Source organism: Dermacentor variabilis, chromosome 7, assembly GCF_050947875.1.
Source record: "Dermacentor variabilis isolate Ectoservices chromosome 7, ASM5094787v1, whole genome shotgun sequence".
NCBI classification, from domain to species: Eukaryota; Metazoa; Arthropoda; class Arachnida; order Ixodida; family Ixodidae; genus Dermacentor; species Dermacentor variabilis.
Window position 1 is genome coordinate 161,620,438 of NC_134574.1, and position 27,174 is coordinate 161,647,611.

The window sequence follows — 27,174 nt, forward strand, 5'->3', positions numbered from 1 at the left end:
GTTTGTTTTAGTCATGCAAGTGCGGCACCATCTACACAGCACTGGTGGTTTAAAAAGTGCAGGTAAAGCGCCCAGTCCCTCAACTTTCTTCACAGCTGGGATTGGCAGTGTCGATGACGTGTAGCGATGAAGCAGCAAATGATTCGTCCAGCACCGTGGCAGCAGATGATACTACAAGAAACATTACCGTGCTCCTGAATGGTCTACTGACGGAAATTGTCCCGTTAATCAGCAATGACGGCACCCATGTCCACAAGAGAAGCCAGTTTTCATGCATTGACATTAGACGTGTTCAAAGACGACAGGAAAATATGCTTGAACTATAAGTCATTGTAATTTTTTCCACCTCTTCAAGGTATAGTCGGCTCCTATTAACTTTGCGTGACTGTAAGTTTCGGTCGGACTATCCGAAAAGTAGAATTAACAAACGGCAGCTAAAGGAACCGATTCAAACTTCTTTTTTATTGCTTGAAATATTCTACTGTCACCGACAAACCACTTTAATACAGTATTACAGTAACTATACATATGTCATCAGTCAGTGGCCCACAGACCTCAAGACTATCATTGATGCTGACAAAATCATCAAGAGACATTGCTCAGGACACAGTGCAAGTCATAATCATCTCTGTAAGACACATTACTGCCATCACTGTTGTCTACTAGGGGACAGTGGTAGCACTGTCTCTGAATTTCTTGTGCTTTCAAGCTTTTAGTAACCACTGCACGCATGACTGGACACCTGGTAGGGGTCAAATTAACCAAAACGACATGCTTTCGTGTCTGAACTTAATGAGCTTTTCTTCCGTAGCAGTGTACGGTTTCTCACCTGGACTTTTCCGTGGGTTCAAATTAAGTGGAAAGTCGAATTAACAAAGGTTGAATCAACGGGAGTCGACTGTTTCAGATTTCTTGCGCCGTCTCACCAGATTACATGCTGTCGCTGTCGGAGTTCTGGCAAAAAGCCACTGTCTATCCTTTTCCTTACGGCACGGCAATCGTGAATTTGAAAAAAAGAAAATCGTGAGCCAATCCACTCTGTGAAAGTGAATGACCAGCAAAGAATTTTGAACAAAGGTACAAACATATCTATCGTCCTAATCAGTGGTAATTGTGACTATAGGTATGCACATGCATTCTTGTATCACCTCTGTTATTAAATGCGTCCGTCACGTAAGACAATGAATGGCTCATACCCCCTTAAGCAATGTTTTATACTGTAGCACACTAGTATGTGCCACAACGGTCCGCTCACAAAAGACGACGACAGCATGATCAGCATGCTGACAGTACACGAGCAGTGGAATTGGCAGAATCAGGCTTCTGCCTGATTGAGCAGGATCGGCTAAAATATAATTTGTGGACACCAGGCACCAGCATCTATCTGGTTTTTCTTCTTCCACAAATTATATTTTAGCTGATTGTTCGCCAATCTATCTTGGCTACTTGGCCTCAATCACATCAGGCCTACTTCTTACCAGCCGATACCCAATGGGATCATTGAACGTTTTCACCGCCTACTGAAGGCTTCACTCATAGCTTCTACTTTTCCTTCATCATGGATCAAGCGCCTCCCTTTCATTACATTCGTCATCTGCACCGCTCTTTGCAGTGACTCTTCCACCAGCACTGCTGAGCTTACGTTTGGCGCTACTCTACGAGTCCCTGGTGAATTCAACGACTCACCCACCGTACCTGCTGATGTTTCCGACTATGCCTACAGTCTATGCTGCGCTATGCGTACATTCGTTCCCCCCTCAACAACGATGTTCTTGCCGTGTATACATCAACCTTGGCCTTCAGAACTGTACGCAAATCTTTGTGCGTCATGATGCTGTGCATCCTCCCTTATGGCCCTCGTATGATGGCCCGTTCAAAGTACTCAAGGATGCACCTAAAAACTTTATATTGCTCATCATCGGCCAGGAAGATACGGTCTCTGTCAATTGTCTGAAGCCTGCCTACTTGGACGCTGACGCTTTAGCCACTTATGCTGTCACATTCCCTCCCATCCAGGCCAGTCCTACTCACCGCGTGCGCTTCACACCACTGTCTTCGGCACCTCGCCATTCGTCCAGCTCACATCTTCCTCGCTAGAAGGGGGACCCTGTAAATGGTCTGGTCACAAAAGACGCCGACACGACCAGCATGCTGATGGTGTGCGAGCAGTGGAATCGGCAGAATCAGGCTTCCGCCTGATTGAGCGGGATCGACTAAAATATAATTTGTGGGCACCATGCACCAGCGTCTGTCTGGTTTTTCTTCTCCCAACATACCATCATAAATAAAAATGCTTCCGAACATATTTATTGTTCTGACTGGTATCCATCATGACGATAGGCACGCACCCAAATTCTCCTATCACCTATGTAATACCCCAGAAAGATGGGAAAATTTAGTGACAGTTTGAGCGAGTGCACTTCGCATTTAGTGTCACTCGCAGGCTGTCAGATGGAAAAGTCTGGTGACACTTGCTGCGGAATGCACTTGCCAGATAGCACGTTCAGCGAACTCACTTGGCTGCGATCAAGTGCGTTTGCTTGAATGCAGTGATGTCTTGCTTTGGCTCCTGACAATTCCACCTAGCTTGCATCACGTGGGTCGCACGTTGTCACAGCGTAGGAGCATCCATGCTGTCTGCTAGAGAGGAGCCAGTTTCGCTTCGTACGAATGCTCAGAGATGTCAGTAAGCCTCTAAATTAACGACCCTTTCATTTAAACCATTCCTGCCCCTCCCGGCACTTTGCCTGTAAGCATAATTCTTTTCTCCTTGCGTTTCCGCTCCAAGTATGTTCAGCGAACACACCGGTGCCGTCACCATGTGTGTCTCGTTAGTTTTGTCTCCCGTTCACCCTTGGCAGGCGATGCCGCTGTGCATACGGCGTGCTGTGTACCCTTCTGCATTTCATTAGGCTTTTGGCATCTGAACCACTTCTAAAACTCAAAATGCTGTCAATAATATCAAGCTCTACCAAGGGCTCTACAATTCTAAATCGCCATCAATCCCGAATGACACTTCGTTTTGCCGTTTAGCACCACGCCGCCATAACATTGTTGAAGTGACACTCGGTCGAAGTGTCACTGAATCTGCCTGTCTGACTTGGGTATTACTAAATGTGTCCGTCACATTTAGTAATGAATGAATGAAATAGTAATGAAGACAATGAATAATGACTCATACCCTCTTAAGCAATGGTTCATACCACCGTGAATGAAAAATTATAATGCAGCCTCCCCATTATGACGACAAAAAGAGATATGAAATTCTACGCTGGAATGATGAGCAGCAACGGAGCCAGCTGTGGAAGAAGACGACGATGCCAGAGCCATTTGCTGACGGTAATAGCTGATGACGATGATAGTTTTCTCTTGCCAATGAATGCCAATGAACGGAGCCAGCTGTGGAAGGAGACAATTACGATGAACACGTTCGCGCGGTTGCGCAATGAGCTAGTTTGCGGCTTTTTCGCACGGACAATGGAAATGCCCTAGCCATATACAGTTTCGCTGTAAGAAGAAAATTCAGTGCCCTCCTAATCTTTGAAGAAGGATCAACAGTGAATCTGTGAATGTGAGCCCCTTAATGGCGAACTGCACCTACGCTGCGGATCAGCCCAAGTTGAAGCCTGCTTCACCTCCGCCGCGGGTCTGCGCGGCAGCAAGTACAGTGAGGCGTGCCATTTCCGGAGGTGCCGGACGTTTGTGCGCATGCATGAGTAACAGCGGGTGTGAGAGAAAAATTGGCATTGGCTAATTAGCTCGGCTATGCCAGGATATACTCAGCGAAAGCTAAGGCATAGCATGGTTAGCCTTCGTTAATAGTGATTGCAAGTCCAGGTTAGTCTGGTTGTCTAGCTACGTTGTGGCGTTTAGCCAGTCATTTGGCGCACTGTTCGTCTGTTTCCTGGGCGATTTGTTTCCTCTTCATCTCGTTCCGATGTCGATTCCAGGCCTCCTCCTGCTTATCAGAATTGTCGCCGTCCATATTGCCGCCTCAACTGTGGTTGCGGCGCACGCGAGCTCTCCTTTTCAATCCTCCGACATGTTATCAGGCATGCGACGCAGCTGGCGAAGCGAGCGGAGGCGAGCGCAACGACGAGGAACGCGGCGTGGCGTCATACCAAACGGCGGTGGCGGAAAGGCCCGGCGCTGCTAGCGCTTCGCAGCTATGCGCAGCGGCGGAACACCTGTGGCTCAATGGAGGAAGGAAAGTTTCCTTCCTCCTTGTGTGGCTCGGTGCTACTAAGGGCGCATGCGCAGTAGTGACTTGGGAGCGAGAGAGAGAGAAATATCCGCGGCGAGACGTGCGCTGTGACGTCATGTGCTTCTTCGGACCACCGCCACGGCGAAATCGCAAGTTCGCGGCCAGTAAGGCTTTCGCTTTAAAAGTGTGGGGTCTTTTACGAGACGTTCATACGAGTGATAGCCCGACCTTTGTGAGCAGGCGCGAGTAAGAGCCGGCGCGAGAGAGAAAATCCCGGGTTTTGACTCCCATGAATATGACTCTGCCTAGGCTGGCCTAGGCGCTACGGAGAAGGTTCTTTGCTCGTGTTGTATGCGTTTGTCCTAGAGTGTACTAGAATATGGTTCAGTGGGACGAGCGCGGCGCATGCTTTGCAGTGGGGCGTGCGACGACGAAAACTACTGTGGCGCCGCTGCGATAGAAGTGGATTGGGCCGCATCACGGTCGCGCCGTTTTTTTGGAAACTGCTAGCGATACTTCTCGCATGGCTTATTCGTACTACTTCGCGCGCTGGTATGCGTTCAGACCACTCAAACGGTGTTCATAAGTGCATATCGAATTAATTTGTACCTTAGGAATAGATGCTTTTCTTGCTTTTCTTTATTTCATTGTATATATTTTTTTTTAATTCCGCTCGGTGATTCCGCGTGCATTGCGGCTGCAGTGTCAGCTTTCATTCTACATTATATATATTATTGCACGGTCCCTTTGGATAATAGTTTTTTCTCTTGTTCTTCAAGCAGCATGTATCTCTCGTGGGTATTTTTGCGCATACAGCTTTCCATCAATAGGTCTTGCGAAATGCAGATAGGAAAAAAAAAAACACACACACACACACATTTAAACTTCCTGCTTGCCGCTTAATTCAAACAAATAAAACACATCTGTCCCATCCGGCTCCCTGTACTCAGATTTACGCAAAGCATATAGTTATATATATTAAAGAAAAAAAAAACACTATACAGCAGTGCAGCATTCCATTCGTGTTTGCGTCTTCGTCGCCTAACCGTACGGGTTCTTTTGGACCTGGGTCGCCGAAAACAGTTTTGAGTAGCCATTGTATATTCTAATCTCTGGCCCATAAGCCGTGCAAAATTTGTTGTCCAGTCGATGCTTGCATAGAGTTATGCATGTTCAGTTGAGCTATGCATGCTTGAGAGGGTATGGAGAGGCGCTGCAATCGCCGAGGAGTGTAGACGTGCTCGCGTCGGCTCCGTGTTCGTGAAATGATTTTGCGGCATTTTCTTGCGAATTATGGCCTGATGTTTACACCAGTCGATCCGTGAAGATACCAAGACTCCGTGGACGCCTCATTTTCGGGTGGGACACTCCATTTCCCTGTGCTGCGGACATTTTTCTGTGCTGCGAACATTGTTGTGAATCGGTCACGCCGCCGCCGCGTGTGCACGCCAGGCGCACTCGCGCGAGTTCCGTATCACCGATCAAGTTTCTCTGCTACGGCCAGTGGGGCTCTACAAGAAGGCTCCACCCGAGATTAACCCCACGGAGTTCCTTCGTACAATAAAGTTTATTCTCCCTCTGCCCCAGCAACGAGCATGGATCTCGAAGTGGCCGCCGAGATGGGCTGGCGAACAACTCGCCTTCGCCGACCGGCGAAGCTGAGGGACGACTCTTCACCCCAAACTCTCGTTCCCCAAGCACTCGTTCTCGCTCCGAGACCAGGCCACCAGTCAAAGCACAAGTTCTCAAGGCTGGACGCATGCCTCGAGCCATGCACTACCTTCCAACCAAATCAAGATTATCATTCGCCCCAAGGGAGCCCTCAACGTCGCCAAAATTGGTAGTCCTACCGTGACTACAGCCGTACTCCAAGCCGTACAGCTCAGCCCAGCAGATATTCAACAAGACACCGTGTGCCCCAACACCCAACAAAACATTGTCGTTGTCAGTACGCCAAGTCTACAGAACGCCGACCGGTATATGTCTGCATAAATCCATTCAAGTCAATGGGGTCACGCACGATGTTAACGCGCGTATGAGACGGCCGCCGAGGACACCACGAAGGGAGCCATCCGCGGAATCCCCATCTCCGATACCCCACTGCAAATCAACGTCAATCGTAATACCCGCAACCCCCTCGCACTAGCCGCAAAACGCATTGGAACGACAACCACCGTTGTTATTGCCTTCAGTGGCCCCGACGTGCCATATCTGGTCCGGCCGTTACGGAGCCACGTACGTACCTTAATCCCATGCTCATTATTCCTCAAGCAAATAGAAATTTGCTACCAATGCGGCCGCCTCGGACACCGCATGGATGTCTGTCCTTTTCCCAATAACAAGATCTGCCGAGATTGCGGAGTCCGCAACCCACCTCCCGATCACACGTGTAACCCCAAATGCTCATTGTGCGGCGGCCCTCATCTTACGGCGGACAAATCGTGTACGGTTCGCTACAAGACACCGTACGTTATTCGCGAACGCATTGGGGAACGGCGAGCTGCAATGCATACTATCCTTCAAGAAAGCGACTTCCCGCCTTTGCACTCCAAGCCCCGCTCCAGATCCCGGTCTCCATCACGCTCGAGGCAACATTGTTCCCGGACCCCTTCACGTTCGAGACAGCGCCGTTCCCGATCCAGATCTACCTCTACCCCACCCGCCAAGTCTCCTACTAACAAAGTGAGCTTCGCAGAAGCCCTTACGGGCGCCTCGCGAGAGGGTCGCAACGCACCTTCTCCACAGTCCACGAACACCAATGATAACGCAGAAATAACTCACTTAAAAAAAGGAAATGCCATTATGCGCGACCTTAATTATTCGCAAGCTCTCGCAAGAGATTTGCGATCTTAAACAATCCAAGACATCCGCCCCTGCACCACCCGCCGAAGCGTCCCACTCCTCTATAGCCGCGACGCTCCACTGACACCAGCCCCCCAAAAGCGGGCCCTCCAAGAGGAAGCCGCGGGCCAAGTGGCTCAGAGGTTAAGGACATGCTAGTCTCACTTCAAAGCACGATCAACACACTACAGAACGCAGTCGATTCCATGCAACACGCCGTTCTCGCCCTGGCACAGCACGTCACAAACACTGAAACCCACCTACAAACTCTCCCCATTCCCGCTCCCCCTGCCTACGAAACCCCGGCACTGCCCATGATGGCATCCCCCATTCCCATCATGGCCCACACTAACAGCGATACACTTATCAGTGGAACTGCCGAGGCTATCTCCGCAAACAACCAGTCATCCGTCAACGCCTTCGTACCCTCACCCGGCAACCGGACGTCATCATGATTCAGGAAACTCATATCGATTCGGTTACCCTCCCAGGTTACCAACCTTTCATCCCGTCACATGCTTCTCGCCGCCTCTGCACTTTCGTCCGAAAGAGAATCACCGCCATCGAACACAATCTCCACGACCGAAACGTCGAACACCTTCGCGTCGAACTTATACTCACCAGGAAACGTAAGGAAAGTATTTTTCTCCTTAATGTGTACAGCCATCCCTCTGCCAAAATTCGAAGCCGTTTTCTCACCCTCTTCAAGAAGGCCCTTAACGTAGCCGGTGCCAACCCCCTCGTTATCGGTGATACTTCAGTCTCCCCCACATCTCCCTCTACTTTCATTCCCTATCCCCCTGTGCAGCGCGGTTGAGCTGTCCTCTGCTGAGAGACAGTTACTACGCTGCACTTTACCACAACTTTTCCTTCCCATCAACAAGAATCTACTTCTCTCTCCCCCACACAGTACGGAGATATGGCTACTCGACGACGGCGGCTCACTCTCACAGCGACGGGCCGCCATATCCTCACCTCGCTTAATTGGTATCATTTACCACCATCAACACGGCCATAAACACCAGATCCCCTCCACCATGCGAGCTTGGATGCACGCCGACCCTATCCCCAGAAACATGCACCCCGAATACCGCGCAGGCCGCACAGCACGTCCCACGGCTCTCACCAAATCCCTTCCTCGCCACGACGTTGTGAGTTTCGTCGACGCCGCCGAATATCCCCACAGTACCCGCTCTGCAGCCGTCACCACGCGTGAAGGGTCTCTCCACCATGCTATCAGCCTAGTAACCCCACACGCTGAGGAAGCTGAAGAAGTGGCCATCGCGCTAGCCACACTATACCTAACATGCCATATACCATCGTCTCTGACTCCCGCTCCTCCGTTATCAACTATATCAACGGCCGTATTTCACACCAAGCCTTGTGCATCTTGCAACAAGCACCCCGCTCAACCGACCATCATGTTACACTCGTCTGGTTCCCGGCTCGTGTAGTCACCGTCCACCCACACCTCCCCAACCTCAACGAGGTTACTCACTCCCTAGCGCGAGGCCTAGTCAACCGCGCGGGAGACGGGGAGGATGCCCCCACCGGTAGGGATCGCCTGACACGCTACAATGATCTTGTGAAGTCCTTAGAGCGTAGAAACTTCCCCGGCCCACACAACAAACTATCCCGAGCGCAGGCTACAACTTTCCGCCTGCTGCAAACCAATACTTACCCCTCGTTACAACTTTACAACAAGATCTACCCAGACATTTACTCCAGTCCCACGTGCCATATCTGCAAGACACAGCCAGCCACACTTCCACACATGCTTTGGGACTGTACACAACAGTACCCCGACGTAGCTCCAATCTTGACGACCAACTCTGGGCGACTCAGCAGGCCTGCGAGGCGGCGAAGGGGCAACACCTCAACGTCCCCACGTGGGAGGCCTAAGCCCAGCTAGCCACGTACCACTTCTTGATGGTTTCAATAAAGTTTATTCAGTCAGTCAGCCCATGCTTTAGAAAAAAAGAAAGAAAAGAAAGAGCAGCGCGGTAGTTGGCTATATAGCGCGGTAGTGGCTATATAGTGGATATGGCGCTGCGCTGCTAAACTAGAGCACACGGTTCGAAATTCGATGGGAACGAAATGCAAAACACACTCGTATACTTCTGCTTATGTGCACGTTAACCCCAGGTCGTGAGAACTGAACAGGGTGCCTCATAATCATATCGCCAGAGGTAAAACGCCAGAATTTGCTTAATTGAAAAATAAAAGTAGCTGCATTCTTCGGCATTTTCTAGGGTTGTAAACAAAATAAATTATTCTCGATTCTGATTTCCGAGAAAAACATGTTACGCTTATCTTATATTTCATACCTAAATGTAATGCCGTTCCCAACTGTATCAACTAAGCAGCTTCTGTATTATTAACGGCTGCTTTCAGTTATGCAGTGGGCTATCGTAAGTACAATAATGAAGCAATTAAAGGAACGGCATGCCTGACATACGCCTAGAGATATTTGTAGATGTGTTCGTTAAAGAAGACAATTAGTGTGGTACCAGTGGGCACCCAGTTTTAATGGGTTGCAGATATATGGTCAAAAAAGGACGTTTTCCTTGCCTGAATCAAGTTAGCAGATTTACAGGCTGTCCCAAAACGGGGCGTTTATATTGGACAGCTGCGAACTTGTCAAGCAGAACCGATTAGCACGCATGCTTTAATTAAGTTCTCTCAGGAACTGGCGCGCCTCTGCGCAACAGCCACGACTCTCCAGCAGCACAATCATTCGGAATAAGAGCCCTCACTTGCATCGGCCCCTCACCTTCGAGACTTGAAAAGTGCTGTTATGCGTTACATTCGAACGGAAACTCGATCATTTTTAATAGTGAATTCCGAAGTCTAATACGATCTGAATAGCAATACCATTCGATTAGACTATGTGTTTCTACTTCATTTCTCCTGCTGGCTCGTAACTTTTAAGGAGGTTGCCAAACAGTTCACGGAGATTACTTTGGTAAATACTTCCCGGTCTCCCCGATTAAGTCTGAGTACATAGGCAATATCGTTTCCCTAACACTGTTGTTAATGTCAACGTCCAATAATTGTCTCGATTCCTTTTGCCGGAAAGTTTGGTTCACCTGGGGCTGCTGTAGCTTTTAAAAGATCCGCGTGATTTCCAAAGCACGCTTAATTTATTCCGGTCGAGAGTTTTCACTTTTTCAATCAGTGCATTTAGAATATTTGATAAGTTGTTTCTTACATGTATGTCATGGATATATATGTCTATGTACCCTTAGATTTACCCAGACGTGCACTGCATAGTCATATCTGTATCTCTTCACGCCCCACAGTTAATAAACCTGGTTTATTTCACTGTAATATTGTTTTCGTTGGTCATTGTCCCTGATCAATATTCCACCAGTAAGAAGTGCTCATAAAATGACACGATATCAATAAAATTTTCCTACGTAGCTTCATGTTGCAGATAGGCGGCTTGATACTTTTAGAAAACAACGTTAAAAATAACTGTTCACCTGGCTTATAGCCTGGTGAACAGCTATTTTGACGATATTTTTAGCTACAATTGGTACGGCCGACAAGAGTCGCGGACGCACCAAAGCAAGTAAAACCATTAAAAAAATTACTGCACAAATTTCTGCGAGAATAACTGGGCGTCCGCTAGCGTCCGCGCAACGAGCGTGCGCTCGCTAGCAGACGACGCACTTGACAATATTGAAGACGTCGTGTTGTATAACCCATTCCTCAAATATCTATACGTATCAAAAAGGTGTCAATGTAAATTTGGAGTGGAAATAAAGCACCATTATAAGAGCATACGCGCGCAATCGGTTTCAGCGCCGGCAGCGAAATTTCGTTGAATATGCCGCGAAGCGCGTCTCCGCCTTAATTCAGTTCGCTCGCAACGCCCTCGCACAATATTTCCACACGCGGCGCCTCAGTGGGAGAGCGCCGTTTGGTCCACTAGACCGTTGTATATATTTTGTTTTTAAATACTACAGGTGTTCTGTGATACACCCTCCTGCAATGTTAGTCTTTCTTTGTGGAGTTTCTTTCCTCCAACACAGGCACACAGAACGGAGTAATCGTTTAGAATGACCTAAGTGGTCCGCTCCAACAGGGTGGTTCTTACGGCAAGGGTGGTTCCAAAAGCCCCTTCACCGTTCGTCCCCATCTGCGTTCCGCGCTCTTCTAGCAGTCGAAGCGGCTGCCAGGGAACGCGTGTTCTCTGTCGGCGACACCATGAAATGCTGCGTACTAGGCTGCAGTAGTCGTAGCGATGCCAAAGGTCCTGATACTTCATTCCATCGGTAAATACTTTTTTTCTTTATTAAACGCTGTTGCTGTCTGTATAACGGTAAGTATCACAAATTTGCACTGACGCTTCCACCCAACTTTTTTAGCGGGCAGAGGAAACGAAATTCTAAAGCCTGGTTCGTGTGTATTCGTGGTACGTGGTTCGCATGCATTCGCAATGACACTTGTTTCCGCGATCACTTGTCGCGAGGCAGTTGTGCATCTGTAGAGGCTAATACGCTGACCCATGATGCAGCGTCTGGCCATACATGGTCGTCGTGCTCGAACGTGTCAGCTTGAGCATTCCTAAGTTTGTGCTTGGTGAAGGAACGCCTGATGCGTAACATGAGCAAAGAAGATACCCGCCATGGCGTTTGGAATATCGTTTCATTTAAGTGTCACACGTACGTACGTCACTTCTGATCGCGATCGGGGCAGATCCGGGTGGAAATTCTTGATTGCGATTGGCTCCCTCGCGCATTCTGCGCAAAGGAGCCAATCCAGACCTAGAAATTCGATCCGGATCGAGCTTGATCGCGAATAAAAGCGCGCCGTGTGACACCACCCGCTTGCAGACGACGTTCTCCCCGCCCACGCGCCGGCAGTTTGCGGACATTTCGTGCCGCGCTTGTGTCGTCTGCAAGCGAGAACTACAAAAGTTATTGGGTGTTTTCGCAGTGAAAATAAAAGAAGTAATCTCTGCACGCAAAAAAAAAAAAAATACGCTGAAATAAATTATTATGAGTCTTACCGGGGCCACAATTACCGCCTCCGCCAACTTGCAGACGACACTTTTAACCCGTAGGTTTCTGGCAGCGGTAGACGAAAGTCCATCTGTTTGCTGCAATGGTGATGTTCCTGTGATGTTTTACTCGTCAGTATGCGCTGCTGGTGTGTGCCGTTCTGTACGTCGCGCCAGCGAAAAAAAGACCCTGGAGTGTCCTTTAACGATCATACCAGCAGACAAAGAGCTACGGCAACGATGGCTGCAAGTTATCGCAAGAAAGAACTGGGAGCCGAGATCGAATTGAATTTGGCCAAATGCAGCCTTAATTTTTTGGAAAGTGACTTTCACCAGGACATGAAGAGGCACATGCTCAAGCAAGGTGCAGTGCCCAGTGTTTTCCCTCAGTATCCGTCCGACATGAAGAAGGAGCAGCCTAAGCTGAGGAATTCTAACGTTACACAGAAAAGAAAGCGCGATTCCTCTACGGCCACGCTGGCTAGCCTTCCTGCACCTGCTGAGGAAGTGCATTCATGCGCTGCACCGTCGTCAGACACGCTCGAAGTTTGCGTGAATGTGCCCTGTCATGTGCCCAAGCCCAGGTGGCCTAGTGATCAGGTTACATCAAAAAGTGTATCTGCAGTCTGCAGCGATGACGTACATGATACTGCTCCTTTGACATCAACAAGCGGGAAATGCATGAACTTCATTTTTCCAACTGATGCGCAGTCTGTAGACGGGGCAGGCGCACGTGCCTTGAGATCAGTTGGCGCTCAAGCTGAATGGAGAAGCTTCGCATCAGCCTTCCTAGAACGGAAGAAGTGGCGCGAAAAAGAAAGGACCTGGAAGGCATGGAATGAGAGGCTGCAGGCAACCATTAACGCTTACAAAAAGGAGCCACAACGCCTAAAGGAAGAGTGCAATGTCAACCAATTTCTTCAAGTCGCCGCACACTCAAACCAGGGCAGTACAAAAGCCAGATTAACTATGTATCAGGTACTGAACTACACTGCAAAAAAAAAAAAAAAAAAAAAAAAGCAAAAAAGAAACAATATGGTCCGAAATCACTATACGACAGTGGATAATTTTGCACAACCTTTCCACGAAGTCGTATGAATACCCGAGGACAGAGCTCTTCATACTCCCATGCAGAACGACACTTCAAAAATACCTAGGAAGTACTGTAGGCGAAGTAGGTTTCAGTGATCTTGTGAAAGAAGGGCTGAGTACCGAGACGGAATGCTTGGGGATGGAACAAGCCAGAATGTGCAGCCTCGTCATAGATGAAATGAACATCAAGGAGAGGCTCGAATAGATATTGACATGGGAGCTCTGAACAACGTTTTGGTGGCGTCTGAAAGGAAGGAGCTGGTGAACTCGCTCTTGTGCTTTTTGCTCTGTGGCTTGCATGCGAGGTTCAGGATCCCGGTAAGATACTTCCTTTACGAGGGCCTGCACTGGTGAGCTAGTTGCAGAAACCACGAGGCATGTCATCAGAAAGGCCTGGGATTTTAAATTGTTCAGGTTGTGACTGATAACCATAAAATAAACGTCGCAGCAGTGGAAGTCTTAGAGAGTTTTAGAATTGGGGGTGCAAGGCACTGGGCCCCCAAGCCGCGTTGCGTCGGTTGCTCTTGGGTTTAGATGAGCAGCAGAGTTTGAGGATTAAGTCGAATGCAGACAGCGTTGGGTTGAGCGCACGGGACGCCGCAGTGTGGAAAATAGAAAGGTGCTTGAAAGCAAAAAAAAAAAAAAAACCTCTTTCTTTACAACTGAAAACGTATAGAATGCATTTTTGAGCAAAAAAAGCGAACAATATTAGAAACGTAATCACTGTGTTAGTACCAGTTAGTATTACGAATTAAGTGTGCGATTCTAAGCCAAGCAAAGCCAATCGAAGCGAAGTGCTCTTAGTTTGTGTTTTCTTGTGTCGCGCAGCGAAATCACTGTGAGTTCACCCGCGTGAAATGGCGAAAATCAGTTGAAGTAAATAAAGTTTGCTCTTCGACCATCTGCTGTATGTCATCACTGTCACCCATGAGGGCGGCCCAAGATGGCTTGGGGGCCCACGCTAGTTTTCGATTTTTGGGTCTTGGGTTAACGCGAACGCAAGAACCCAAGACTGGCTTGGGTTCTGCACATGCGCACTTGTGGCACGCAATTTTCTTGGGTCCCCAAGCCGCTTGGGCCCCCAATTCTAAAACTCTCTATTATCGTGTGGACAACTGCAAACCCGAGTATCTCATCCCGCCGATCCAAGCCGAAGTTTGTTCCTGGCATTTGATCAGAGCCACATTATAAAAAACATCTGACCACAGTTTCTGGCAAAAGAATTCGGAAGAAATGGCGGAATTTCTTCAACTTACAACTTACACAAAGGACCTCTACAAGATGCAACAGGGCTTGATTCTAAAGCCGGTCTGTTTTCTCACGAGAAAACACCTCTTTCCATCAAATATAGAAAAAATGGGAGTAAAGCCTGCTGTCCAGTTGTTTTCACTTGCCGCATAGAGTTTCTCACTACATTACCTAGAGGGAAATCTGGCACTGCTGCGCTGTGGTATGCATGGGAATGCTGGTATATTGTGACTTCTGATTGGCATCATTCTCGGAGAGACAGGACACCTTGAAGACCCGCTTGGCTAGCACCGTTCCGTCTGTCGCAATTATTCATTTTCTACTAAAACAGCACGCGAAAAGCTGTTTTGGTTTTATTAATACGCAAAAACATGTTTTGTTTAACTATGAGAACTTGTTATTGCGTGTATGATTATATGTTACGTAAAAAGTATCAGCGGGCCGCTAAAGTTGGAGGACAGACAACAAGGTTCACGATCGCTTTGAAACAGTGTGTCGTCTGTTCTTGCTTTTGTTCTCTTCGTCGTGCGTCGAAGGTGAGTAAAGATGTAATATGCATGAATGGAAACATTTTATGACGATTTTACTTTGAGAACGCATTATTTGGGTAGCCATATCCATGTTTTAGACGAAGCCTCGTACAACACCAGCCAACATGAGCCTCGCAGACACATATATCATCATTCCCATGACTGCACGATGCCCCCTTGAGAAACTCCCATAGACGGTGGCGCCAGATTTCCCTCTAGGTGTTATAGTGAGAAACTCTATGACTTGCCATGACAGCAGCTTTGTCCTTTATAAAGGATCATTCAGGGCACACATGCGACACAAAGTTTGCCAGCATCGGACCAACTGTGGAGTTCATGAAGGACATATGAAAATGGCTTGTCCTTGCGGATGTCGGCAATTGCCAACGACATATTCACCATAATCATCTGAACTCCAAGCAGTTCTCTGATCCGGAGGACTCGATACTTCACTGGCTGGAGCTTGCCTTCTTAGAATATGTTGAAGACTTGAAATTGGCAAGCGAACTGCAAAACCTCCTGACGAAAGAAACTTACCACACCCTGGTATTCACAACTGTTTCTAACGTTCAATGCATTAGGTTTTTATTGGAGAGAGGATTCAAGCTTGCACTGACGTGTAAATTTTTGAGCGACCCCATAGAATTGCTCTTTGGGACCCTTCAGCGCAGTGATGGGTGCAGTGACATGCTGGACGTCAGAAGAACTATTTCTGGACTTGAGAAGATGCTGAAGATGGGAATTGTCGCTGCCCGCGCACCAGTAATGTACAAACTTCCTGCTCATTTTTTTCCTCAGGCAACATTATTAGGAGCAGCAAGACGCACGGCACGTCAACAAAAATGCGCCCACAGCAGTGAAACTAGCGCAACAGACACTGCGTGAACTGTGCAGTTCATCAAAACCTTTTCTTCCGACGCCAGACATTGCAGCGACTCCTCTTGTTGCGGGATACATATCCCGCATTGTGAGAGAGAAGATTAAGTATGAGTGCTGCAAGTCGCTGGTCGCAAAAGCATAAGCGAGCAGTTCTAGTGCGATGGACGGTTTGATCGCACACCAGGGCAGAGGAAGTCTGTTCTACCCCACTCAAGAACTGGTGTGAGTTCTGCATGCCCTGAATTCAGAGATTTGTGGACTCGATGCTTTCAGAATGTGCATCCCTGCAGAAGCCCTTGGAAGCATGTTTAATGTACAGTGTTGACGTTATTGTTGCCTTTCCAGCACTATTTGTGACCGTTGTGGCCTAAGCCACAGGTGCAGACTGGTAGAACTTGTATGTAAGAGGTTCATTAAAGCCTCTTTTCACAAACTATTCCACTGACTTCACTGACAAGAAAGCAGTAGCCAGGCTTTGTGAAAACATGCCACTGTCTCGCAAGTATTGTTGGCTTTGTTGGCTAAACGATAATGCACTTGTCGCTTGTAGCTTTAGTGGTTCGTGCATGTTTGTTTCACACAAATTTCTTGTCACTGTATTATTAAATTGTTCTTTTGCTTTTTCACTTATTCCTGTGAATTCAATTTATTATTAACTCGGGCTCTCGGCATCAGCAGGGCACTTCGGATGCTCCGAGATAATGCGACAGATTTTTGAACGCTTCTTTCCACACTATGCTCTCATGCGGTAATATGGAGGACTCGTAAACACAGAAGACTAAAAACATTGCGCGGGTTAGCAACAGCTGCAGCGCGCCGCAGTGCCACCATACGGTCAATCTGAGCAACAGAGCGATCATGGGACACTAATGGAAACGGGCACGACGCAACAGGCACAGAAAAAATAGAAGAGGCGCTGCTTAATAACGTACCCCCTTGAAATTAAGAAAGCGGAGTTGAAAGAGTCACAGCGCCATCTGGCTGGTTTTCCATTCTTACTTTCTACGTGTCCAGGGCAGGAGCCAAAAGGGATCAGAGGCTACTCACTCACTTACTAACTACGTACCAGTAAGAAGAAAATTTCTGTGGAAATAAGTACCGCTTCATGCTTTCTGCTATAGGTTTCCAAAACAGCCTGGCCTGAGGAAACTGTGGATTGAGGCGCTACGTCGTCCAGAGGGCTGGTGTCCATCCAAATGGAGTGTTGTTTGCTGCCTGCACTTTAGTGCTGAAGATTTCAAGGATGATGTCACAGGCATGCGAAGACTCAACAGAAGTGCCATACCGATGCTATCTAGGGTAAATGTTCCTGCACACGGCTATGTGTTTGTTTCGCTGTTGCACTTCTGTATGCACATTCTGAGCCCCCTATAATGTTATTCATTCCGTGCATAGGGCCAATTGTAAAATCTGCAATTTTCTAAACTTTGGTTGCTCACAGTAATCTACTACAAAAAAAAATGAAATGTGAATGCATATATATATTTTATACTTTTGAGTAGACTCTTTTATGAAATTATTTTTGGTGAGTGCAGCCAGGCACTTCTAGTGTTTATACAAGCACTATAAATTGCAGAAAGATGCAGGGACATGGCCTATTAGAAAAAAAAGTAGGTGTTTTACTTCTTATCACTTGGAGGCTTTCTGCCGGTTCAAGATATGTGATATGCATAAGCGCTGAGAAATTACATATATGTTTGATGTGTTTTCATACAAGTGGCACAGAAAGTTCCTCAGTGTTAGATGTGGTGCCCCTGTTGAAGAATATACAAGCATCTTAACACTTTGAGGCACTGTGTACTCCAAGAAAGTGTGTCAGCAGCAACATCATTCATGAAAGCAATGATATTTAAAATGTGTCATGTGCATCTTGAAACTCTTCTGATTGGAATTATGTTGCAAGTTTGAATAATGGGCTCAAAATGTTTTGGTAAAACGGGTAATAATGTACACGGTTGTGTGTGGTTGCTCGGTGCGAGTATATCGTCGTATATAGTGGGTTCACTCATTTCATGGTTTTTCACATTCTGTCGCACCAGGCATAACTTTAAACACCTATCAAGGCAAGATAGGTGCTTTTCAAGCTGGTTAGGCATGAAATAGTTGATGTTCTCATATGTAATGTTCCTCTAGTGAGTTTTCACATGGAGACAATTTTCTGTAAACTTCACGAAAACTCGCTAAAGAATTGAAAATTCTTAATCTATTCTGCAGCTGTATGGTTTTTATGATTTTGAATATGCATGAAACGTGGTGATTCTAAGTTTTAAATCAAGAGAATTCGCTGGCACCTGAAATGGTTAAATAAGCGGTTTTACACAATGCAGTTGAGATGTAGTGACGCCAGTATACGGATATCTAACTGTACGATATACCTTGGTGTCAACGCTCCCATCTTCCTGCCTCCTTTGTTTCAGTGTTCTTGACACTTCACTAGAGTGAAAATTCAGGCTAGTTGGTTATTCATAATTATCTAGATGTGCATGCCTCTTCTATCATTGTCCTGTACATGGGGAAGGGGACTGACACTTAGGCATTCGTGCCTTTTTGTCAGCCTCTTTGACATAGATTCTTTGTATTTCTTTTCAGTCAAAAGAAGCATTAATTATTTCATTAATTAATTCATTCATTAGTTAATTCATTAATTAATTCATTAATTAATAATGCATCCCTCATGTTAACTGGTGTTCTTAGATGTTTGTGTGCTTAAAAAAATACTGGGACAAATTTTTTTCCATTAAAATTTTTTTTGTTGGATAGCTGTTCACCCAGTAATACACTGTGGTACCTCAATTCCTTAAGAGCACAAAAAATCACTTTCTATCACGCCCAGTTCAAAACATGTTCCAAATTGAAGTGCGGCATTGTACGTGGAGCAGAAGATTATTCACCTCACAAGAACCTGATGTTACACTTTTGTTTGATGATGCACTGTGTGACCATGATACCGAAAGTTGAGCCTGTTTAGCACTTAACAAGGATGAAAAAAGGAGAGAGGGTCCGTCTGTGTTTCCAAGAGAAAGGCACAATCAGAAGGGCCAGTTTAGCGGCTTTCAGTGACACAGCCATCGTGTGGGATGACTGGCAATTGTTTGAGTAGTTAATGGTACCTGTTGACCCGAGCTTTGGTATTGGTTTCTTTAATGTCCTTCACTTCTAAAGCCACAATGAACTGGGCATGCGTTTTTACCAGCTTGCGTAGGAGCTGCTGTGATTTGTGACCCTCTCGAGGAATTAAGGCTTCATACTGTAATTATCAATGGAACAAAGAATGTTAGGTGTAACTTTAAGAGACACGAAGAGAGCGGTGTGGATCAGAGAGCAAACGGGGATAGCCGATATTCTAATCGACATTAAGAGAAAAAGAATGGAGCTAGGCAGGTCATGTAATGTGTAGGTTAGATAACCAGTGGACCACTAGGGTTACAGAATGGGTGCCAAGAGAAGGGAAGTGCAGTCGAGGAAGGGCAGAAGACTAGCTGGGGCGATGAAATTAGGAAATTCGCAGGTGCTAGTTGGAATTGGTTGGCGCAGGACAGTGGTAATTGGAGATTGTAGGGAGAGGCCTACGTCCTTCAGTGGACATAAAATAGGCTGCTGCTTCTGTTGCTGCTGATTATTGTAATTATGGAGTTGGCAGGTACTTATGACAGTAAGAAAAAGCTGGACACAGTATGTTATTGTCAATATTTATATAAGGCACACAGGGGAGCAGGGGTGAGACTGCACAAACGTCTCGCTTTATGAATGGTCACTTTGCCTCCTTCATGGCTGTGTTCATTTGCACCACCGCCTCACCGCGCTGTGGAAAGCACGACGCCGGCAAATGACAAGAGCACAAGCAGTTGTTCAGAAAGCAGGACGCATGTGTGACCTCACCCCAGGTGTAGAGACATGTTGTAAGACACACATGAGTGTAGATGGCCTTGTCTGCACATCTCTTTTGCTGGTAAAATGATAGCGCAAGTGCATTTATGCAAGTGCACAAATGCATGTTGGCTAGGAATGCAGCTCGATCGAAGGCCACTCGATGCACTGGAGATCCATTTGCTATTTCCTGTCAAAATGTTTAAACGTGCTTATCGCTGTGCACTCCTTACTACAATGGAATCTGAGTTTGTGTGCAATCACATCTGTAAGCACTAGTGAAATGTTACTGTGTTTTAGTAACTTGTATTCCACCATTCCGTGCATTTTAAGCTTTAGCCATCTGTTTCATATGTGCATTCTGTTTTTTTTTTTTCACTTGTTCAGTTCTATTTTTCTCATATTTTATGTTGTAGTTGTGTTTCATTATCGGTATTTTGTTAGAGGACTTCCCTGAAACTGCATTATTGCTGCAGGTAGCAGCCTCTATTGAAGGATGTAAAGTATCGCAAGTTTTTATAATGAAATATTAGATAGTCAGATAGTTAGATCTTTATCAGTAAATGCCAAGCTGCCCAAATGGCCACTGGCACAGTGCTTCTCCAGCAAAGATGTTCTGTATGACTGAAGCATGTGATTGCCCCATATAGCAATTAAAACGAGGGTTGTTAGAGTATTTGCAGGCAACTTTCGGTAGCAATGAAAGGAAAGCTATGGGGTCACAGCTATTGCACATGTGTTACGTACTATCCCAAGTAATCTGACATAGCCTGACAGCGCTCTCTGTTTCTTGGAACAAATACAAAATCAGCGTGGCTTTCACATGCGATGGTTTCGCATTTCTCAATTAAGGAAGAGAAAAAGCAGTAAAGTCAGCACTACGTTGTCAGCAACATCTGTAGAAAAGATGTTTTCTGTTTTTGAGCCTAACCTAATGTGGACGAGAATGTGGGAATGTTTTTGGGAGTGCTTGTGCACATCTTGCCTCCCTAGCTTTCCCTTCAGTGCCACAGAAAGTTGTCCGTGAGTGTAGAAGAGGTATGTGGTAGCTAACTTGATTGCACTCACATTTTATGCACCTTTCTGTTGCAGAGACTGAAACTAGAGGAAGCAAGTGACACAGCAGGAGGCCTTTCCAGTATCACTGCCACAACTGCTGCTCCTGCTAAAAATGAAGTGACGGTATTCGTGCTGCCTGTGGACCCACGAGATGTGCAAACAGAAGAGGCTGGTATACTGGAGAGGGCTGGAGCCACGTCTTCAGGACAAAGTACAGCTGAACAAAGCAGTTCTGAAGCTGCTGTGAGTAATACCATAGTGATTTGCAGTATGCAACCAAATGCTTTATAGAAGCTTTATTACCTAACATTGAGCTATGGAATTTTATAATGCAGATTTCACAGTATGACAGTGTTAATAAAAGTAGTTTCGTATGGTACCCAGGTATAAATTTTGGGCTTGCTTCTACATGGAGCCTTTTATATACCAAGTGTTTCGTGATGCAACTACCTAACTTTAAAAGTAGGGTAAGATCAATAGCATATTGTTCATAGTCATGTTTAGTTACTGAGACTGCTTTTTTTGGAGTGTGATTAGTTAGCTAATTGGATACATTTCTCGGCGAAAATTTTTAAAGGTTCATTTTATAAAATAAGTTGAGTTTGAAAAGTTGTAGTCCTGCTGAGAAACACCAAATGAGGTTCTTTACATAACTTTCATTTACGTGGTTCTTCTTTCTGGAATCTGAAATATGAAAAGAATTATGTCTGTGTATGTGGCTGGCAGCGCTCTCAACCATGTTTTCATAGAACGAAGTCTATGCCTGTTACAAAAAAGAAGAGATTGCTCATGGAATCCATCATACGTCTGTACCTTCATTATGAAAATGAAACTCTGCTGCGTTCGTAAATAAAAAATAAGCCAGCGTTATTGCTGGCTTATTTTGGTTATTTTGGTTTTTTATTTTGGTTATTGCTGGCACAAATGCAGACACTCTCATTCAGTCTTTTACAACGGGCATGCAGGCTTCAATCTTTGGAAACACGGTTGGGGAGCTGCGATCCATATGTACAAGTGCCCAGTGATATTATTTTTAACATTTCACAGGTATTCTTCAAGGCCCATAGAAACAAAATTGGTTAAGGGAAAACTGACGCATTTCTTGGGCTCTGTATTTTGTCCTTAATTGGAGACTGCTGATGCAGTAATCATAGTAAAGAAACTCCTTTGCTCTAGCGCATGACAATTGTTTAGTTATGTACTTTTACGTTACAACCAGTTGTGATTTCAATTTCGAGGAGAACTTAGTGCCGCATAACGTATGAGGCATGCTTGGAAACAATGACCATGTGAGCCCGCAGACCTGTGACACATGCTGGCACAGACCGTCTACTATTCGTGTTTTGTCTGCTACATTGGTGGGAAACCTGTGCATTGCTACGCCACCGCAATGCTTTGTTGGGTGTAAGTTTGCTATGCAGTATGATGTTGGCATTAGAGAGCTTTAGTGTGTTCACAAACTTCTTACCATTTCCGATTTACTGGATAACCGGAGAGGTGTATGACAGGAACAGCTCTTTTAGCGACATCTGGCGAAGCAGTGTCTAACCAGAGTGCACGCAAAACTAATACTACCGTATTTACTCGCCTAATGAACGCACTCTCTTAGTGAACGCAGCCCCCACTTTTCCAATCAAGAAGTGCGTTTTTTTTTTCTCGCATAATGATCGCACCCTGAACTTGCTGCCGTGAAGTAGGAGACACACGGTATGATTCAGCGTCTGATATGGTGTCCGGCGGGTGCGATTGTGTCCGACGCCGTGTCGTACAGCTACTTTTATTGCGATAGCAATTATATGGACACTCCAGGCGCATTTTTGCCGCAGTCGTCGCTGCGCGCCGCATGTTGTGGGTGTGAGTGAAAGCACTCGAGGGAAGCCGACGATCGCGGCTCAATCACGCGTGCCATCTTTCGTCGCGCAAAAAGCCTCGGGGGGGGGGGGGGGGAAGGGGAGGTGGCGCGGTGTTTTACTCCGGCTGCACCTGCACATTGCGCGGCCGCACCCTATCTTCAAAACGATCTGCGTCAGGGGCGAGTCAATGGCGGCTCATACCTTTGTGCGTGCTGCGTTCTCGCCACTCACTTTACGTTGAAGCGAATGTTTGAAAGTTTATACGGCCGATAAAACTACTATCCTTACTTCATATAGCTGTCTACACATCTGCTATTGCAAGCAATGGTTCGCATTTTGGGAGAAACTGACTTTTTTCGAGGCGGCCGCGCGAAAAAGAAATCACTCGATTTTACCCCACATAATGAACGCAGCACCCCCAAACTTCGCGCACTTCTTTCGGGGAAAGAAATGTGTTCAGTATGCGAGCAGATACGGTACTGCAACTTACGTATTGTTGTAAGGACAGAAGAAGATGAGCATGAAGTGCGCCTGTCTTTGGAGCGGTTTGCTGTCACTGTGGCAACCCTGCTCCCCTTTTCATCAATTAATCTTTAAACACACCACATCACAACCATATTAACTCTATGATCGTAACAATGTTCCATCAAACTGCGGCTCTAAAGCATTGGTAACAATGCGATCATTAACATACTGTACTTTTACAATAATTCTATTTGACAATGGGGCACCCCAAAAATATTTCTAACGCATTGCAGTTGGGCAAATTGTCACAAGATGTTGCCAACGGCTTTGCTGCTGCCAGCCATGTCACGTACACTTAATGTGTGGTCAGTACAAGACGCCCACTGTGAGCAGTGCTGAAACGTCTTCCGAATGCCGAGACAAGCGAGTGACATTACACGCCACCAGAATTAATTGCCGAAACTAGTAGCATAATATTGTTTATACATAAGGTTTAGACTGATAGCTACGTCGATGGGTGCTGCAGTTTCCAATGCGCCGCTCACACAGATTTCAAAATTAAATTGAAACTCATTCTACGCTGCATTTGCCATTGATGCTTTACAGATGATACTTAGGAGCTTTTCAGATACAACTTGTGTTCTAAAATGAACATTTAATGTTTTATAAACTAAATATAACTACTAAATATAACTACTGCAATTAGCTAACCGATTGATGCCAAAAATAGTACTTCGTATAGTAATGAATGGTAATAATAAAAAATGAATGAAATATAACATAATTATAATATATTAATAAAGAGTAATTAAGACAACTACAAAGTGTATGACATTGGCCTCATTTCCCAAAGATGCACCACGAATAGCAAAGACTGTTTGATTCAAGAATTCACCATTTGTAGTTGTCAAATATCCATTTCAGTTTGAATGCAAGGGGTAACAGCACTTGTTGGAGCCTACAGGGAGAAAGTAGTGATTGTACCGAATGATACTGCTGCGGAGAGGTGCCTGTTGCTGAGAGAACATATAGAGTAGCTATACCTTTGCTCAATAATTTCCATTCATTGAATAAGAATACCTCATTTTTAGGCAGCCTACTAATTTCGTTTCTCATTTTAGGCAAAGTAATTTATTATGCTATTTGCATCACCTCATGGTGTTTGTATCTTTTTAAAATGATGTGTGATGCTGTAATACACTTTCCTCCTTCAACATCTGGTGACATATTGTTGCTGTGTTTCATTACCATCATTGCCTTGATGTGCCTTATGGGATCACCTTTCAATTGTGTGTTGTTAACAAGCTCCTCATTTGACAGGATTACCATATTTACTCATTTAAGGCCCCTGAATTTTGACCGGCTGCAGACTTTACTCTAGACAGGCTTATGCAAACACAGTAAAGGCTTGAGCTGTGCTCAGATCATTATGCAAATAAGTGCAACCACTGGCAGCCGACTATGAACACATTTACAGTCACCAACTGACTTTTTTGGACATAGATGAGTGCCATGTTGTATAAGCTTGCGGGAATTAATCAGCAAGTATGCACGTGACGCTTAGTGAAACTTTTCCAAATTTTCACACTGCAAAGTGGGAGTGCTTGTCTGACCCGAGGCAGGCCTTACACAAGTATATAAGGTAAATCATTGTCCTGAATGGCATTGAATCTATCAAATAATGTAAGTGAGCCTCTATGGAGCTTTCCTGTTTCACTTTGTTTAGACATGAGAGAACATTCTGTATATATTAGGTCATTTTTCTTGAATATTTAGACAATTCTATTTGTAAATTCCGCTATTTTAACAGCTTTCATGTATGGCAATGATTAATATTGCCGCTATTATTGCCACCTTGTTTTGCACTCTTTCTGGCTAAACCAAGGTTACTGAAGCTGCCTGTCCTGCAATTTTTTCTATGCTCACATCTTATGCAGGTGTCCTGTCCTGAGCGTCCACACATTGAAAAACCTGTGCCTCCGTCCTTACACACCATAGAAATTGTATATACACCTGAAAGCAGCAGGGAAAGGGAGCATACTGTAAGTATCTGGAAGGCTAATAAGTAGTCCATTAAATGATGTGATTGTATTTAATAAGTTGTCCAAGCTTTATTATAATTCATTGCATATTTAAATAACATAATGAGTCACAAAGGTCACTTGATTGCAATGCATTAATAATGCAATTGCTACTTTGAAGAAAGAGAACCTTTAAATGATTCCAACACATTTTCTTCGTGCTTATTAGTGATGTAGTGGTAATTTTTTATTATTTTTTTTTCACGCACATATTTCCATTTCAAGGTGCACTGTGTTTTGCAGGTCACGCCTCTACAAAAAACTCTTGAAGAACTTCTACGTCAAGAGGTGCAACGGTATGCAGCCATTAATGCTGCAAACAAGAAGAAAATTAAACTTCTCCAGCAGTCCCAACGGCGCCTGAAACGCAGAGTAGCTGACCTTGAAAATGAAATCAAGAGCCTTTCACAAGAACATGATGTTGTGATGAAAGTTCTGAAACAATGAAAAGTTTTGCTGTCCGTAGAGAAGACCTGTTGATGTGCTGGCTCACACACACATACATTGAACATACCTGTTCATTATGAAAGTCAGCTTTATTTATTTGTTTATTTATTTATGTAATACATGCTGCGGACCGCCATGTGATCCAAGCAGGACAGGCACGTGTAACAAAATGCAAATAAGTACAATGTACAGTTCAGTAGATGACAGTACTGCATTCCACATAACAGAATAAAAAAAGGTTCCAATCGACATCAAGAGGGACAGACAAGCATTGACTTACAACTGAGTTTATTGGAAGAACGAAACTGTCTGTTTCTTACCTTGTGTCCCATCTTGTCGAGCAGTTTGTGTCAATGCATCTGCACCAGCTTTCCCCAGCTGTCGACATTATTAAAGGAAGTTTAGATGGTTTTTCATTCTTTGTAGCTTGAGTTTCTCAAATTTCTTAGTGGTCATGACCTCAGTCGATGACACAGTATGCTTGTCTTAGAATAAATAAATCTAATAGCCTTTCTTTGCATAGCTTCAACTTTGATGATACTATAATAATAATAACTCATGAGAGCTGTGACACATGGACAGATTGCCCATACCAAATGGCCTTTAGTAACTTTAATAATTTGCATTACTTTGAGTATTTCCACCATCAGACAATATTCAACATTGAGGTGTGAAGGCGAAAGCCACAAAAGGCTTGACTAAACACACACACAGCTAACGTTTATTCCCACGAGTTGAGAGCATTCACTGTCACGTTGCATTTCTGTTCACCTAGAGGTTACCTCTATGTTAGAAACATGTTTGATGCTTGTTGTACCCAAAGGCTTTGTCAGTGTGGTAACAGCATGTTGATGCAGCTTGTGGGTTTTCCAGAGAAGCATTAATTGCAATAGAACTTAAAGTGCTGCAAAACGCTTGGGCCGGCTGTCTTACACTCTGCTCATTGGTACTTGACAAAATGGCCATCCCAAGATGTGTGAAGTGGAATGAACAGCAAGAGTTTCCATGGCTACATGAGAGGGACACTAAAGAGAAAACTTAAGTTTAGCTATATTGACAAAGTACCTTTCTGTTTTCCTGAGGCGTAATTTTGTAAACCTGAGAAGGTGCAAAAACAAAGGATGAGTGGTGACACCACATTTAAGTTCCCGCACCAACTCGCAGCCATGATATCGTAGATTCTGGCCCCGTCTGCTCGGGCCTATGTAGTTAGCTTGTTATTGGTAAAAATGGACTATGTTGTGTTCTAAAAGAAAGCCAGACTGAACTTATCAAGTCTTCAGAACATTAACAGAGCCACAATGGCCTAAATATGTGAAAATTGACTGAAATTCGGGACATCGCACTGTTGTACCGGCGCTGATGGTTTGGCGTAAAATTAGAACAATTTAAATGGGCTCTGAACCACCCCTCAGGCTTGGTGAAATAACATACCCCGGAGGTAGCATATGCTTCTGTGAGCATTTCAACCGCTGTCGTAGGCAGCGCATGGAGTGAAGTGGAGCGCAATGTCACTTTTCTCTCAAACGCTCTCTTTTCAACAGAAGTCCGCTCCTCATTCTCTTCTAGATGCTTTATTAAAAAAAAAAGAAGAAAAGCG

The 27,174-nt window shown here is 45.4% G+C and overlaps 1 protein-coding gene across 3 annotated transcripts; it reads left to right on the forward strand.

The window, feature by feature from the left end:
• Positions 1-6,386: 6,386 nt before the first annotated feature.
• Positions 6,387-25,597, forward strand: LOC142588347 (uncharacterized). 3 transcript variants are annotated; one of them, XM_075699972.1, is made up of 5 exons: positions 6,387-6,886; positions 16,924-17,101; positions 20,762-20,971; positions 24,984-25,088; positions 25,371-25,597. In XM_075699972.1, exons 1-5 carry the CDS (start codon positions 6,522-6,524, stop codon positions 25,572-25,574), a joined length of 1,062 nt encoding a protein of 353 aa, XP_075556087.1. In that variant the 5' UTR covers positions 6,387-6,521; the 3' UTR covers positions 25,575-25,597. The 3 variants fall into 3 exon arrangements, with proteins under 3 accessions (XP_075556087.1, XP_075556088.1, XP_075556089.1); XM_075699973.1 differs by lacking the exon at positions 6,387-6,886 and adding an exon at positions 10,997-11,325; XM_075699974.1 differs by lacking the exon at positions 6,387-6,886 and adding an exon at positions 15,948-16,024.
• Positions 25,598-27,174: the final 1,577 nt, after the last annotated feature.